Genomic DNA, 18,165 nt, shown 5'->3' with positions numbered 1-18,165 from the left:
CATTCTGCCAGCGCAATTCACACCCCATCTAGAGCCATACTTTGTTCCTTAACCTGTCCCATTACCACCTCCTCTCGCCTTGAATATCTCTTAATGTCTCTCAATGTCTCTTAATCTCTCCTGCTTTCTATCCTATCACTGACCTTCCCTTTTGTTCTTTCATCCCCTCCCCCATTTCCCAGCCCTCAAACCTGCTTTCCATTTCCTGCTTTTTCCAGCTCTGACGAAAGGTCATCGACCTGAAACGTTAACGCTGTTTCTCTCTCCACGGATGCTGCCCTGCCTGCTGAGTTTTTCCAGTGTTTTCTGTTATTTTAAACTCCAAACAGTGGTAGGCAACATCGCCTGCAGATCTGGTGTTTTTGCCAGGAGTTGTACCATACCCTCTTTGGTGCCCAGTTGTTATGAGTTAATGCTGGATGTGGGGTGATACTTCTAGAATCCCTGTGTGCAGCAGCTGATAAAGTGGAGAGCTACATTTGGTGGTTTCTGTATCAGCGAGTAGAAATTATGTATTTTCAGGGTTTCCACCTTATTGTGGACTTAAACGACTAAGTAGAGAGGTGGAGATAGCAGCTTCGCTGCTAATTTATGTTGTGAGGTCTCCTTAGTCTTACCAGTTTGTCTTGGTTCTTGTATTTTACACGTAATTTTCTTAATTTAACATATACGAGGCACCTGTTGAGTGTGGCCATTTGTCTTCCCCTCCTACTTCCTTCACGCACACCTGTTCATCTCCATTCATGCGCAATGGAAGCTGGAAGATGACAAACTAGTGTAAGAATGAGATGATGTGGGGAAAGGAGGGATTTCGGAGTCTGACCCATGCCCAGCTCTTCTGGTCCAGGAGTATCACTTCCACTTCTTTAATGTCTCCCAGCAAGGAACATAGATAATGTTTTTTTTTAAATGGCAGTTTGACATTATAATGCTGGTATTATTCAGCGAATAACTCCCAATAGCTATAAGATAAACAGTCCTGTTAAACTGCCATATCTACTGGAGCAATGGTGATTTTATTTTCTTTTAAACAGGTAGCACTTGTGTTCAGCATAATGTGGTTTGCTAGTTAATTGACTCCCATGTATGTTATGAGGTCTGCTATGCTAGGACCAGTTGCTTGAAGGGGTTTAAAAGGACAGGTTTTTTTTCTAGTTCATCCTTGGAATGAGGGTGTCCCTGACGAGGCTGACATTTATAGCTCATACCTGGATACAGCTGAGTGGCTTGCTAGGCCACTTCCAAGAGAAGTTAAGAGTCAACCAAGTTGATGTGGCACTGGAATCACATATGGGTCAGACCGGGTAAGGGTGCAGGTTTGTTTCTCTAAAGGACATTAGTAAACCGGTTGGGTTTATATGACGATCCTTCATTGTCACTTTACTGATACCAGCTTTTTATTTGTAGATTTTTTTTTTTTTAATTGAATTCAAATTCTTAAACTTTTATGGTGGGACTTGAACTCTCGTGTTCTCTTGATCATTAGTCCAGTCACATAACCACTACACTAGGGGTATAGAGAAAAGCAATATCCTTCTCAATCTAGCTAGGCACTTATTGTACTTTATTTTTTGTAAGTTGTTTTCTTCCATCTGGCTGCATTGTTGTTACTGAGTGTGCAACCTAGAGCAGCTCCATGGGACAATGGAGGCCACAACTTTGGATTGGTCAGAGTAGCAGGACCCAGCAAAACCACACTACTGCTTGGTTATTCTGGGTGGGATGTTTTCCCTGTGACAAATGACTAGAGTGGCAATGCTTTTAGAAATACACACTTTTTTAATGATATCAGATTCTAAGTATATTTTCTCTATAAAATTGGGGAACTTTTCAGATTAAAAAAATACTCTCCTAAACTTTTTTTAAATGTGCCTTATGTGACAATTGAAGTTAGAGATTTGAGCAAAATGCATTTCCTTCTTTGGTGCCTGCTTGCCAAGAAGCATTGGTCCGGAATTTGTGTTGGGGAAGAACGACAAGCTAACAGCATTCACCGTTATTGCCCCTTTGAAACTGACCTCAACTTCAGAATGTTGCGCATGTGCATCTAAACGTGGAAATCCTGAAGTCGCAGTCAGTCATTCACTGCTCCGACACTGGCTGCGCTACGGACACACACCACCACCACCCCCCAAAAGCCGGCAATCAGTGAAACTGACAAACTTGGCTTTTCCGTGGTAATATTGTTGTTAAAAACATAAGAAATAAGAGCAGGAGTAGGCCATACGGCCCCTCTAGCCTGCTCCGCCATTTAATAAGATCATGGTTGATCGTCAACCTCAACTCCACTTTCCTGCCCCATCTCCGCATCCCTTGATTCCCCTAGAGTCCAAAAATTCAAAATTAAATACCCTATTAAATGTTAGGTCTTGTTGGATCAGGTTTAACTGAGGTTTTAACAGTGTTACAGCCCTGAAAAACTAATTTTAATTTTGTGGAGTGTCAAATTTCTCCATATGACAAATATTACAATTTTTAAGAAACTTTAAAAAGATTATATTTTTTTAAAGCTTGTTCATATTTATTTCAGGTGCTACCTTAATCCCATGTGAGAGCTCCAGTCTTTGTTTTGCTCGCTAATATTTTTTAAAAGTGAGGATAAAAGCAAGTTTTCATTTCCTGCTTCTCTCTGAATTCTGCAATGTGATTGGCTGCTTAGCTTGTTAACGTCACAGCAGATTGCACTAGGGGATTCCCACTATACTACACTGAAACCACTTGCGCATCGAAAGAGGTAAACTTCTCATCAGAGATTGAGATCTCTCTCTGGGTAGATTTCTTAGGGGCCAGCGGCAAATGCCTTTGTTTTGCAACTGACAGCAAATTCCGGACCATTATATAATCAAGAGTATTGTATGTTAGTCTAACAGGCATACTGATGGGTGTTTTTTTTTTAAATGCTACCTAACCAGCAAAATCTCTCTGTACAAAAGCCATGCCTTTGGGTTTCCAGATCATGAAAGTGTGATGTATACAATGACTTTTATGGTAAAACATATCTAAACTGGAGGTACTACTTTCAGAAACTGGACCAGAATCTAGCTTTAAATCCTAGACCACAACAAAAGAGATATGAAGGTTAAGCTCATGCCAGTTTAATACCTTGTCTGTAGATAGAGTAGTGAAAGAAACATGAATTTTCAGTGTCTACATTGGTGACCGAAACCAAATGCGAAAAATGTAACCGTGCCAGCTAAAATCATAACACTTAGAATGGCCCAATATAGAAAACTATGTCATGAGCAAGGATTTGTTAATGTGTATTTGTTTGCACTTTCATGTTATGACAGCAAATGATGTGAGTGGGTTAAGAGAGTCTGAAGAGAAGCTGAAACAGCAGCAACATGAGTCCGCTCGAAGGGAGAACATCCTGGTTATGAGGCTAGCTACCAAGGAACAGGAAATGCAGGAGTGTACTGTAAGTATTTTCTATTGCATTGGATCTTTTAAAATTTATTATTAGACATTAGAATGCACTAATAAGTATCTTTGAATGCTGTGTTCTCATTCTTTAATAGGAATGAAAGGGAGCTGACAACCTATAAAGGAAACTATAGTTTTTCTCCTTCATGTCTTTATTTCTGAAATTTTAAGTTTTGTTCCAAATTTCTAAAAGGCAGTGTAGCTCCAGAATCATCTAACGAATCTTCTGACTTGTAGTTAGTGGCCTTGTTTTGGTTCTAGGTTGTGGTCACTCATTCATAGGAAGAGGAGTAGGTCATTCAGCTCCTTGAGCCTGTTCACTCCTGGCCTCTCGTCCTTATCATTACTTTCTAAATTATAGAAATAATTTAGAATTTGTGCTTTAAAAAAGTTCTGTGAAATAGTAGAAATATGTTTCTATAAAATGTTGATGTCCTAATTCGTCAATCCCTATTAGTGCAGTGCTACTAATGCACTATTTGAGTGTTGCTGGAAAAACAAATCTCACCATGTAGCTGGTAGTAAACGCCTAGGTAATGTAAATCCATCTTGTTGCATATAATGTAATTAGTGCACAGTCCCCATCACGTACAGAGCTCACACTTACGGCGCACAACTGATTTATAACGAGTAACTAATGCTCACCATTTGCCATCCGCGTAGAAATCAATTTCAGCGGCACTGCTTACAAAGTATTATGCGTGCCTCCTATTTCAGGCAATTCAGTACATTCTTCGCACCTTCATTGCTGATGGAGAGTATTTGAAATCCTCGAATATCCCAACATTTCAGTGGCATAATGAATTAAACAAAACAAAAGAAACTACTCATTTCACACCAAAAAAAAAAGTTCAAATGGCAGTGGTGGCGGCTGCCTACCAACTGCCCTGGTCACAGAAACCCCACAGTGCAGATAGAGGCCATTTCGGCCCATCGAGCCTGCACCGACACATATCCCACCCGATCCCCGTAACCCCTACACCAACACATATCCCACCCTATCCCTGTAACCCCACGCATTTAATCCCCCTAACACTAAGGGTCAATTTATCATAGCCAATCAACCTAACCCACACATCTTTGGACTGTGGGAGGAAACCGGAGCACCCGGAGAAAACCCACGCAAACACGGGGAGAATGTGCAAACTCCACACAGACAGTCGCCCGAGGCCGGATTCCAACCCGGGTCCCTGGCGCTGTGAGGCAACAGTGCTAACCACTATGCCACCGTGCTGCCCATGTCAATTTCAAATATGTTAAAATCAAATTAAGTGTCAGCACTGTTGTGTAACTTTTAATGATGGAGGATTTGGAGTGAAGGGTTCCTACAGCCTGTGATGGTTTTACTATCCAATGCTTATAGAATCAGAAGGAAGCCATTTGAGAGAACTATCCAATTGATCCCACTCGCCTCCTTTTCAACTATTTATCCAATTCACTTTTGAAAGTGACTTTTGAATCTGCTTCCACCACCCTTTCAGGCAGTGCATTCTAGATCATCATAACTCAAGAGTTTTAAAAAAAAAAAAAAAATTCTCATCTATATGGGTGGAGCTAAGAAATAGCGAGGGGCGAAAAACATTAATAGGAGTGGTATATAGGCCTCCAAATAGTAAAATAGAGGTTAGGGAGGGCATCACGAGGGAAATTAGAGAAGCGTGCAATAAGAGCACAGCTGTCATCATAGGTGACTTTAACTTACATATAGATTGGACTAGCCTAATCAGTAAAAATAATGAGGAGGAGGAATTCCTTGAGTGTTTAAGGGATGGTTATCTGGATCAATATGTCGAGGAACCAACTCGGGAACAGGCTATATTGGACTGGGTACTGTGCAATGAGAAGGGACTAATCAGTAATCTTGTTGTACGGGGACCCTTGGGTCAGAGCGATCATAACATGATCGATTTCTCACTCGAAATGGAGAGCGAAGAAATTGACTCAGAGACTAAGGTCCTGAATTTAAACAAGGGGAATTATGATGCCATGAGACGGGAACTGAGTAGGTCTGATTGGACAACGTTCCTGGGAGGACTGGAGGTAGATAAACAATGGCAAACATTTAAAGATAGAATGACAAAATTGCAAAAATTGTTCATACCAATCTGGCATAAAAGGAAATCTAAAAAGGTGACTCAACCGTGGATAACAGGGGAAATTAGAGACAGCATAAAATCCAAAGATAGGGCGTATAAAATAGCCAAAAAAAGCGCCAGAGCGGAAGATTGGGAACAGTTTAAGATAGAGCAAAGGAGGGCAAAGGGCATGATCAAGAGGGGCAAAATAGCTTACGAAAACAAGCTGGCGGAAAATATAAAAACTAACTCCAAAAGCTTTTATAAATATATCAAAAGGAAAAGACTGGTGAAAACCAAAGTTGGTCCATTGCAGTCAGATACGGGGGAATATATAATGGGAAATAAGGAAATGGCAGATCAACTAAATGCATACTTTGGGTCAGTCTTTACGAAGGAAGACACAAAAAACCTCCCTGGGATATCGGGAAAAATAGGGACATTGGCAAAGGAGGAACTGACGCAAATCAATATCTCTAAGGATATGGTGTTAAGGAAGCTAAAGGGATTGAAGGTGGACAAATCCCCAGGGCCTGATAACATGCATCCTAGGGTACTGAAGGAGGTGGCCCTAGAGATAGCGGATGCACTAAGGATGATTTTTCAGAATTCATTAGACTCGGGAACAGTGCCGATGGATTGGAGGGTAGCTAACGTTACCCCACTATTCAAAAAGGGGGGTAGGGAAAAAGCAGGTAATTACAGACCTGTAAGCCTTACATCAGTTGTGGGCAAAATGCTGGAGTCCATCATTAAGGATGAAATAGCGGAGCACTTAGCAAATGGGGACAGGATAGGACAGAGTCAACATGGATTTACAAAGGGTAAATCGTGCTTGACTAATCTATTGGAATTTTTTGAGGGAGTAACTGGTAGAATAGATGGGGGAGAGCCAGTAGATGTGGTGTACCTGGACTTCCAAAAGGCCTTCGATAAGGTCCCACATAAAAGATTAGCATGGAAAATTGAGGCTCATGGGATAAAGGGGAAAGTTTTGGCGTGGATAGGGAACTGGCTGTCAGATAGAAAACAGAGAGTTGGAATAAACGGCTCATTTTCTGAATGGCAGGCAGTAACAAGTGGGGTACCACAGGGATCTGTCCTGGGCCCCCAGCTGTTCACAATTTACATTAATGACCTGGATCAGGGAGTCGGATGCAGCATTTCCAAATTTGCAGACGACACTAAACTAGGAGGGGGGGTGGGCTCAGAGGAAGAGACCAGGAAGCTCCAGAGCGATTTGGACAGACTGGGCGATTGGGCGGATAAATGGCAGATGCACTATAATGTGGACAAGTGCGAAGTTATCCACCTTGGGTGCAGGAACGGGAGGGCAAATTATTATTTAAATGGCAATAGATTGGGAGAGGGGGAAGTACAGAGAGACCTGGGTGTTCTTGTACACCAGTCACTGAAGGCGAGCATGCAGGTGCAACAGGCGGTCAAGAAGGCAAACGGTATGCTGGCCTTCATAGCAAAAGGGTTAGAATACAGGAACAGGGATACCTTGCTGCAGCTGTACAGGGCACTGGTGAGACCACACCTCGAGTACTGTGTACAGTTTTGGTCGCCTCATCTGAGGAAGGATGTTCTTGCCATGGAGGGGGTGCAGCGGCGATTCACCAGGCTGATACCAGGAATGGCGGGAATGACCTATGAGGAGAGACTATGTAGTTTAGGGATGTACACACTGGAGTTTAGAAGATTGAGAGGGGACCTCATAGAAGTGTATAAAATTCTGACAGGTCTAGACAGACTGGATGCAGAAGGAATGTTTCCCTTGGCGGGTGAGAACAGAACTAGAGGACATAATTTAAGGATAAGGGCTAAACCATTTAGGACAGAGATGAGGGGGAATTTCTTCACTCAGAGAGTGGTGAACCTGTGGAACTCATTGCCACAGAGGGCAGTGTACGCCAGCTCATTAAATATATTTAAGAGGGAATTAGATATATTTCTACGGGCAAAAGGGGTTAAGGGTTACGGAGAGAAGGCGGGGACGGGATACTGAATTAAAGGATCAGCCATGATCTCATCGAATGGCGGAGCAGGCACGAAGGGCCGAATGGCCTACTCCTGCTCCTATCTTCTATGTATCTATGTATCTATGTACCCCCTGGCTTTTTTGCCAATTATCTTAAATCTGCCTCTTCTAGTTACTGGCCCTCCTGCCAGTGGAAACAGTTTCTCTACTCTATTAAAACCACTCATAATTTTGAACACCTATTAAATCTCCCCTTAGCCTTCTCTGCTCTTAAGGAGAACAATCACAGCTTCTCTAATCTCTCCACATAACTGGAAGTCCCTCATCCCTGGTACCATTCTGGATAAATCTCCTCTGCAGCCTCTCCAAGGCTTTAACATCCTTCCTAAAATACTCCAGCTGAGGCCTAACTAGTAATTTATAAAGATTTAGCATAACTTTCTTGCTTTTGTACGATACACCTCTATTTATAAAGCCACGGATCCCGTATGGTTTTTTAACAACCGTATCAACTTGTCATGCCACCTTCAAAGATTTGTGTATGTGAACCCCCAGGTCTCTCTCTTCCTGTTCTCACTTTAAAATTCTGCTATTTAATTTATATCACATCACATTTTTCCTTCCAAAATGCATCACTTCACACTTCTGCATTAAATTTCATCTGCTGTGTGTCTGCCCATTTCACCAGTCTGTCTGTCCTCCTGAAGTCTGCTTCTATCCTCCTCACTATTTACTACATTTCCAAGCTTTGTGTTATCTGCTTATAGCGGACAAACCGGGTTAACACCAATACACCCACTATAAGCGGTGCAGACTGTACTTGAGATTGAAGAATTACCATTTTTTCATTCAACAGTGTTGTTAGACCTGCCCTATAACCATGTGCATATTTTATAAGTTTTTTGTTGGTAAATCAATGTTCACAGATCGTTAAACCTTTGGTGAGGTCTAATGTTCAGATCCCAGTTGATGATGACGATTGATGTTGCTAATAATCTGACTGCCCCTTCGTTGAGTTTTCACGCTGGTATGCTTATGGATTCTAAAATTCACAAACCTTGATTTTCTGATTGGCATTAACCCATTCATTTTAAGCTGGTTTAAATAACATTGATCAGCAAATCTAAGCTACAGTGTTAATTTTAGCTGCTCCTCTTCTGAGGTCCGCCACCATGATATAATGGGAGAGTGCTGCACTGATGAAATTGCTATCCTTTGAATGAGTTGTTAAACCATTGTTCTCTCTGTTTCATCTGAAAATGAATAATTCCATGGCACTATTTGAAAAGGAGCATTCCTCACTTAACCAGTCCTTCCAACGTAAAAATTTAGCTGGCTATTCATATCGTTGGCACAGAAAAACTGTCCCCCATTTTGCCTACATAATTGAGTTCAAAATAATTCACTGTGTCACACTTTGGGATATTTTGATGTGATAATGGCACTATGTAAATGAAAGCAGTTCATGTAAGTTTTACTGTATAAGACAGCCCCCTTCCCTGACACAAAAAAAGCAATATGTATAAGATTACGTCAATATTAAAACTACAGTAGGCCCGACGTCACATAACTTAAGATAGTTGACCAACTTTATAAATAGATCTTGAAAAGCCACACAGAAAAATGTGCTTCTTACTGGATCAAATTACCCTTTTTTGGTTCATCTTTTGCTCTTAACACCTTAGACTGCTACTCAAATTTTCTTATTTTTTATTCGTTCACGGGATGTGGGCGTCGCTGGCATGGCCAGCATTTATTGCCCATCCCTAATTGCCCTGGAGAAGGTACCTTCTTGAACCGCTGCAGTCCATGATGCTTCTTTGTAGCAATTTGGTATTACTGAGTGGCTTGCTAGGCTATTTCAGAGGGCAGTTAAGAGTCAACCACATTGCTGTGGGTCTGGAGTCACATATAGGCCAAACCAGGTAAGGATGGCAGATTTCCTCCCCTAAAGGCATTCTCAGGATGCTGGTCTCCTGCTCCCTGAATTGAATTTGTGCATTTTGTATTGTCACTCGGCTACTTTTGTTTGATACCTGGCTTGGTAATATCAATAATAAACTGGATGGTAAGCCAAACAAAAGCTTGTATGTTTTACATATGGCACAGTGGCTAACCGTGTTGTATGGGAGCCATAATCCAAAGGTTGCCACCGGGTGCTTTTGAAATGGGTCATGAAAATAACATTACAATAAACTGCTTGAGCACCAAAGGCATTAAGTATCTCAACCATCACTGCTTTGAGTCTAGGCATGGTTCATCTTAAAACAAGAATAGGAACTTCTGGAGGCATTTACTTCGCTTCAACCTTCAAATGTGCAATTTAAGCTTTTAGTTCAGAGGCTACCATGTCCTTATCGACAACAGTATCTGTACTGGCAGATCTACTTGAATCACTGCAGGATCAGGCTGCTGAACTGGGTGTAAACTTTTTAAAAGTCATCATCAAGCTGGGCTAGAGGTTTCCTCCAAATTCACCATCAACATTGCCGAAGCAAAAGAAGACTGTTGTCTTGTGTGTTGTCTTGGAGTTGATCCGGATTAAACCCACACAGGTGCAACATCCTTGAGTAGTGAGTGCAAAGGTATGTTTGCAGAAGTGCACTTGGAGGAAGATGATTTGGGAAGATGACCACTGAGATGAAGGAGCAAATGTGGATATCCCCTGTATCTGTTGCTATAAAGTTAAACTGTAATAGATATTGTGCTGTATCTTGTGTGAATGTCTTATTATGTGAAACCTGCGGTTAAACTGTTTATACAGTGTTAAAGCCAGTCAAAGTGATCACATGATTTTTATGTCCTTGGTAGAGTGGACTATTTGTGAACATAATTCTAGCAGAATAATTGCTATGTTCCGAAAATCCTTGTAATTTTACTAGTGCACGTTACTGTATCATTTCATTTAGGGATACATCAGACCTGCTACCTTTTGGTATTTTAATATTCAGGGAAACACAAGCACTTTTTCCAAAAGAAAATTAAACAGAGATTTGAAAATAAATAACATTTAACTGATTTTATATGGTTTCTTGTATTCACGGGTTTGTGCATGCACAAGTACCTAACAAATATAGCAACTGAGACTTCGGTGTGCAGACCATCCAAAGATCAAATGTCAGCAGCTGGCTTTCATTAACCATAGGGGTCATTTTCAGCCTGGAAGCTGTTTGCAAAAAGTACAAGGTGCAAGCATGTTTGTTCTGTATGGTGAAAGGGGCTGATTCTCTGCAACTTGTCTCTTCTGTCAAGTGAAAATTTCTGTCCCTGATGCTGAACCTTGCTGCTCTTTTCAGAATTGTATGGTAGACTACAGGCCTTTGAATGAACTCGATAATAAATATCTATATCTGATAAGTCATCTGCAGTGCCCATTACACTGTACATGTATCACGCACACAAGCTGTCTCACTTTCTGGTGAACTCAAATTTCCCAGCCGATCAAGGAACACTATCACAACCCATCATATCTCAAACTTCTATTGTGCTCATTGGCTCATCTTGAACAATCCCATGAGGGAAGCTGGCTTCCTGTTAACTACATAACTTATTTGAGCGTCTCAATAACTGTGTGTGTGCCCTTCATTGTTGCAGCCATATAACCTCTACATGTAGTGCATTGATTTGAGGTAACTGTTCTAATGTAAACATTTTGTGGGCCCATGATGATTCAATGGGTAAATGCAGTGTGGTGTGGTACTGAGCTTTACAGACCAGAATTCTCTACTACAGAAGGCTGTGGAGGCCAAGTCACTGAATATATTTAAGAAGGAGATATAGATTTCTAGACACAAAAGGCATCAAGGGGTATGGGGAGAGAGCGGGAATATGGTATTGAGGTAGAGGATCAGCCATGATCATAATGAATGGCGGAGCAGGCTCAAAGGGCTGAAAGGCCTACTCCTCCTATTTTTCCATGTTTCTATGTCCCATGGTGGAAACCATGTGTAAGGATGCAAGATAATAAAAGACTTGGCTGAGCTCTGTTGCAACTCTTCCCCTTCCCTTTTCACTTCCCCAATGCATGCTAAATAGCCTGTTGTTGTCTTGGATGACAAAGAATGGCCACTGTCACAAGGCACTCTAAGCTTCTGAAGCCTGTTCAATTGTAACCTGGCTTAGTTGCTGCAGAGAGAAAGGATGAGCATTTTGGCTGGGGTAGATAAATCTTTGTAAGAAGGCACAATAATAGTTTGTACAATATGGCATTGGAGAGGTAACATCCTGTTCATTGGTGCGTCAGTATTGTCTGATGCACAATAAAATGGTGCCTCTTTAGTGACCATGTAACTTTTACTTCCAACAGAACCAGATCCAGTACCTCAAGCAAGTTCAACTGCCCAGTGCTGCTCAACTCCGATCCACCTTGGTTGATCCTGCCATTAACTTGTTTTTCCTTAAAATGAAGACTGAACTGGAACAGACTAAAGACAAACTGGAACAAGCCCAAAATGAACTGAGTGCCTGGAAGTTTACACCTGATAGGTAAACAAACAAAATACTCCCCAGTCAAGACCTCCCTGACAGTCCCACTGCAAGAATGCTATGGTGGGATGGCCAAGTACTCTCTTGTCAGAGCAAGACAGCCTCAGCCTTTGAGCAAAAAAAACCAGATTCATTTACTGCTCAGCTTGTTATGCTTAATGTAAAACTTGTCAGATGAACGTTCTGTTTCAGCTTTTTCTCCCTTCTACTTCAGAGGCCTGAAGGAGTCGGACTGTTCCGAAGAGGTGGCCTGCATCCAACTTAAAAAAAAAAATTCTTGCCCAGTTTAGACACTTGAAATTTGTTTTTTATAGAAGAAAATAAAGGGAGGAAATGAAGTCACTTTTCTGCAAAAAGGGAGTGTAAAGTCTGCTGCACACTGTTCTGGTGGCTGTGTTTGCAGACTGAGTTTGGAGGAGAGAACGTAGCTTTTCTCATCTCAGACACAGCCTGAATTGAGTTCGTGTAAATTCGTTTAAAGTAGTGGAATGCCCTGCACTCCAAACGTTGCGCTAGTGACCAATAGACACTGGAAGTCAATTTGGTGTAAGACTGAAGACTTCCTGCTTGTTCACGGTGAACTGTCAAGAGTTGAAAAAACATTGAAGTGACTTTAGAGCACAGTCAAAGGTTTCAATAATTTTTTGAACTGCCCACCAACTCTGTGTAGAGTTGAATTTACAAGCCATATTTTCGTATTGATTCATTCTGCAGCAACCTTCCCTCTGTCGTGAATATGGTTTCTTTAACTTCATTAACTAACCAACTCGTACGTACCAATCGGTGAGCAGTCTTCTTTTAAATGTAAGCGGATAACTTGAAATCTATCTCTGGTTAGCTTTTTGTCAGTGAAATTTAAACCCCTTCCACTGACTAACTATTAGAGGGAATGTTGTTTTTTCAAAATGTGCCATTTTTGTACTGGGGTTTTGATCTGAAGTGTTGCCATCGGTGACTTGTCTGGAAACACAACTGTGCAATCGTAGAACCTAAGTGTATTGAAATTTAGTTGTATTCTAGGAATTGCAAGTAATTACTGTACATCTAAAGGTTTGCACCAGATAAAATTGACACTTTAATGTCACTTTGGGAAAATTTAATTTTCCTGTATTGAACAATCTTTGTCTAGGCGGGGGAATATTAAAACACAAATGTGTTCGAGCTAAAAGATGATAATGTGCCCTTCCAGTTGAATGAGACAACTTAGATAATTGATATCCTTCATATACATTTCAGAAAATCTGTGTCTGGTATGTAACTATAAACAGTATGTTTCCAGTAGGTTTCAGTATTATATATAAATTATGGTGTTTCTTTATATAGTGCTTTATCAAAGTCAGGCTTTCCAAATGTAGTTGCTTACCCTGGTTGCTGTGATCTAAACGGACTAATTGGGCACAATATGAAATCAGACCTAGTCCTGATTTCAAGCAGTGTGACACACCAATTGTGCACCAGATCATAACTTACTCAATTCCTCATCTCTGAGCTGAGAATACCAAGTTTGGGATGCCTTTTCTTTCTTTGTGGAAATGGGATGCTAAGTATGTGCACCACACCACTTGCCTTATTTCTAGTTCCTTCTGAACCAGACTGGGAGCTCCCAATTCCAAAGAAAAATCCCTCAACTACACTAATTCTCCTCAGAGTATTTGCTCTGAAACACAATCTTTGATGGCAACTATTTTAAAAATCGAGATCGATGCAGCTCCAGGTGACGAGATGTAATGGTGACTGGATGGGAATTTTTAACACTGGTCTATGAAATGCAACCCAGTCTGGTGACCTAACTGGGAGGGAGAATATTTATACTGAAGTGCACAAACTGTAGTTTCTTGTATCTTGCTGTTTTTCCAAGTGTTCATTGTAAAGTTCACAGTGCGATTTGCTGATAAAGTCTAACCCTATTTCCCCATTTCCATATTATGGGTCATACTCCGTTTTTATTGTACAGTATGCTGTATAGTTTATTTTAATACTGCAAGATGGCTTGTCTCAGTAAAAAGAGTTCACAGTAAATGTACTTTTAAAACTGCAAAACTAAATTCCTTTTTTAGTAAAATGTTTTGTATTGCATCAGGATAACTGCTGTCTGTACCAGTAAAGTTGAAGATCAAACTGGTAGAGATTCATTCAAGTCAGTGGAATGAACACTCTTCACAAAATGGCCTTTTTGGGAGAATTCCTTTGATTTAAAAGCACATGCCATGCTCTTTTTAAAAAGAAATATGATCACATATCTATTTAAATGCACGTTCTCAAAGGCCAGAACATTTGTTTACATTTAACCCCCAGTTTTCAAATGATTTGTATGATTGATTATTGATAATGTGGGAAATCTCAACCAGGTCTTGCAGGGGTGGCAGTGTCTCAAATTATATCCGCAAAATAGTGTTCAGGGTTGTATGAATTTGTAAAACTTTTTTGAAAATTTTAAATTTCTTATGTCGCAGTCCAGCTGTGTGTGTAAAATGAGAATCGTGTAGGTATGTGTGGCTGTTTGTCATTATGTATCAATTGTTAATGGTGCATACCATTTCTAAATATAGAAGAGAAACTGCAACAGACGACATGACAGATGGCCTGAGATCAAGTTCAGGCCACAACGTAAATCTTTTTGTACCAAAGTATTTCAGAAGGACTGCTAAAGTGGTGGTGAATATGAATTCAACAATATATCAGTTTCTTAAATTATTGACAAGTTAATAAGGGGGATAGAAACGTGCGTCTATTCGGCAATTCAGTTACACAATTAAAATGTCTTGTTTGATCCCTATTTTTAAGTCCTGTAAGAATAGAGGACTAGACTTACACCAGTATAACTTCATATGAGACTGATTTAGATACAACTTAATTTAACATTTTAAACTACTTGTGCCCATGCACTGCTTCTGGTCCACACCATTTGAGGGTGTGGTTGTGCTTTTATTTTTCTTGGCGGTGGAGGAGGAGAGAACAGAATTGCACTATTGTGCATTGATGGCCCTAAATTCTATCTATACAATGCACGTTTCTGCACCAGTGAGCTATCATTGGTTAATACAAGTCCAGTTCCTGTACTTTAATACTGAAGTCAGCACTGGTCATAGTGTTTGGCTCCTGTTTTAAACTTTGTGGTTTTGAGGTATACTTGCATGGATTCAAAATACATGTACTTTTGGAGGGCAGAAAGCACTGTTACCACTGTTTTGTAATGTATGAGAACTCTGGTCTACATTGCTAACTTGTGCTGTTCGATAAACTAAGGACATTTTATCACTTTTTTGGCACTTTGTTACTTTCAATGCCTCCTTTTGTATTAAATCCACGACAGAAGCATCTCAATTTTAAAATTTCAAATCTATATTGAGTCATCTGAATATTTTATTGCCTCTCGTTTTTCCTCTTTTTAAGTTGCATGACTGTGTTGCTTGTGGTGCAGTTCCACATGCACCAGCGGGGCTCTGGCCACTTGGGTAGAAGTACTGTTCTTCCCGTGTGTGTTGGCAGGCCATTTGGCCATCAGAGGCATTGTTGCCAAGCTCAAACCTGTTGCTGTCCTCACCCAATGTCCACACACAGTCCCATTTTAGCAGGGGGTCACTATAATCAGAAGTGGGGACTTGAGCCGATTTCTCCCTTCTCCCAAGCCACCCTCCCAAAACACAGAGGCACTTGGCCTATTTGTAGTAACCTGCTGCTCGCCGGGCTTAAATCAGCTAGGTCAGCACAGCCCTGGGATCGAGCCTGGCACCTGCTGGTTTGAATACCTTCCTACCACACCTCAGTGTATGTGGGGAACCCTGAATAATTATAAATTGAGTTGAGACTGTTGTTTCTTTCATACATTGATGTTTCTCTGGGTTTTTCCTCCCCTGAGATTAGATTTTTATTGCTGTACACTTGTGATTTTTGTTGACTAACCATACCTTTATTCAAGTTGTCATAAGAGATCTCTGGATGTTTTAACTCCATATAGGCTCAGCGTTGCAACCAAAAATCCTGCAGGAACTGGCTGACATTTTCTTCCAGAGCATCACTTTTTAAAGAAAACAAATGATTTATGAAATGCTCTTAAATGGGGGTGGGGGAAAATGTTCTGTTTAAGATGGAACTACCCAAACCAAAGTGGGCAAGAAATGTTTGGTCTTTAATAGTATGTGATCATGTGTGGTGATCTCCAGTTTATGAAGAACTGTCGTTTCACTCTGTGATGGTAAGTGTCTGTCTTTACAGCCAAACGGGAAAAAAGCTGATGGCCAAGTGTCGGATGTTAATTCAGGAAAACCAGGAACTGGGAAGACAGCTGTCCCAGGGACGCATTGCGCAGCTGGAGGCTGAATTAGCTTTACAGAAGAAATACAGTGAGGAGCTCAAAAGCAGTCAAGATGGTGAGTGCAGTTCAGTGCTGAGTTCTTGACCGCGTTATGGTGGGGGGGGATGCATTCTTCAAGGAATAGCTCTTTTTGGTCCATAACACATGGAGTATGGCACTATATTTTTGTCACTTTCATTAATCGGTATTTATGAGTCGTGTTCAAGTATAGTATCTGCAGTGGGACTGAACTGCATAGTATAAAATATAAGGTGTGCTTTTATTTGTTGTTTGAAGTTTAATTCCAAATTTTTTTCCACGAAAGTTTTGTTCACATCAGTAAAATATGTCGGCTTGGCTAATTTAATAACACTCCTCTGAGTCAGAAGGTTGAGAGTTCAAGCCCACTCCAGAACTTGAGCATGTAATCTAGGCTAGCATTTCAATGCAGTACTGAGGGAGTGCTGCATTGTCAGAGGGTGCCCTCTTTTGGTGATATGTTAAAAGGTTCTCGTGGTTCAGGTAGAGGTTAAAGATTCTATTGTGCTATTCAGAGGAGAGCAGGAAGTTCTGTATATCCTGGTCAATATTGCTCCCTCAACCAATTCATCCAATTGCTGTTTGTAGAACTTGGCACAAAATGGCCATCATGTTTATCTGTCTAAAAACACAAAAAATTATACAAATACAATCTTTTTAAATTGGTGCTGCAGTGCATTGTACAATGTAAGGTTAGAGCATAGCTTCCCCACAGTGAATTTTTGATTTATTGAGCTGAAGCTCAGCATTTTCCCAGAACTGGGAACAAGTTGTTGGCCTGTTGTACCTGTGGCCAGAAAGTGCTGCATAGCTCGGACACATGAAAGGGAGTTTTTTTAAAGATCTTTTATTATGCTAAAGTATTTCAAGGAAACTTTTTTTAAAACACTATACTACCGTGGTGTATTTTAAGACATTATTTCAGTCTCATTAAAGGTAAATTTACTTTCCATCCCGTTTTGCCAAAATGGCGCACTCAGGATGGTGGCAGTCTCTTTCTCGCAGTCATTCGTGAACACCTTCGCTCTAGGTTATTATTCCGTTGAGTATGCTTCTGCAGGTTGAATGTTTGCAGGGATCTCCTGATCACTAACTATGGCTGAAGATTAGCAGAAATTGAAGTAAATTGTGGGCACTTAGAAAGCCATGGTTTAATTAGGGATAGTCAGCATAGGTGTATAATGGGCAGGTCATGCTTGACTTTTTTTTGACTGAGTTGTTTAGATAAAGGGAATATGATGGATATACATATGAATTTTCAGAAGGGTTTGATAAGTGCCACAAGAGGTTTGTTACAAAAATGATTGCACATTGTATTAAAGGGAGTGTAGCTGCATAAATAGGGAGATGACTACAGGTTAGAAAGCAGAGAATTTGGGCGAATAGATTTTTTTGTCATTTACACCTCATCTGGAGTCATCTTCTGTTTCTTGTCCCATTACCATCTCCTTTTTGTCTTGCGCCATCATCCCTTTTGTCTTTAATCTCTCCTGCCTTCCATCCTATCACAGACCTTTTTGTTCTTTCCTCCCCTCCCCCCCCCTTTCCCTGCCCTACACTTGCTTAAATATGTTACTTCTCCAAATTTTTCCTGTTCTGACGAAGGATCATCAACCTGAAACGTTAACTCTTGTTTCTCTCTCCATGACGCTGCCTGACCTGCTGAGTATTTCCAGCATTTTCTGTTGTTTCAGATTTTTTTTTAGGATTGGAGAGATGTTGGTACTGGGAGCTCTTGTCTTCCACTTGTATAAATGACTTTGATACAGGCATAAGAGACATATCAAAATTTGCTAATGACACCAAATGAGAGCTTATGGCAAACTGTCGGGCAAAATGCAGGAAGACACAAGTTGGCAGATAAA

At 40.7% G+C, this 18,165-nt stretch overlaps 1 protein-coding gene across 4 annotated transcripts in view; it reads left to right on the top strand.

The window, feature by feature from the left end:
• wtap (WT1 associated protein) overlaps positions 1-18,165 on the top strand; it is a 61,783-nt gene that overhangs the window by 31,344 nt on the left and 12,274 nt on the right. For 2 of the 4 annotated variants that reach the window (XM_085981543.1, XM_085981544.1), the window contains 4 exons: positions 1,156-1,304; positions 3,291-3,418; positions 11,789-11,967; positions 16,183-16,337. In XM_085981543.1, coding sequence (XP_085837669.1) covers positions 1,271-1,304; positions 3,291-3,418; positions 11,789-11,967; positions 16,183-16,337 — 496 coding nt within the window. In that variant the 5' untranslated portion in view covers positions 1,156-1,270. The remainder of the gene's footprint in view (positions 1-1,155; positions 1,305-3,290; positions 3,419-11,788; positions 11,968-16,182; positions 16,338-18,165) is intronic. The other 2 variants (XM_085981542.1, XM_085981546.1) reach the window with 1 other exon arrangement.

This window comes from Somniosus microcephalus, chromosome 3, assembly GCF_052327205.1.
Source record: "Somniosus microcephalus isolate GS21.2 chromosome 3, FLI_Smic_1.0, whole genome shotgun sequence".
Lineage (NCBI taxonomy): Eukaryota > Metazoa > Chordata > Chondrichthyes > Squaliformes > Somniosidae > Somniosus > Somniosus microcephalus.
This window is presented reverse-complemented; position numbering and strand designations above follow the sequence as displayed.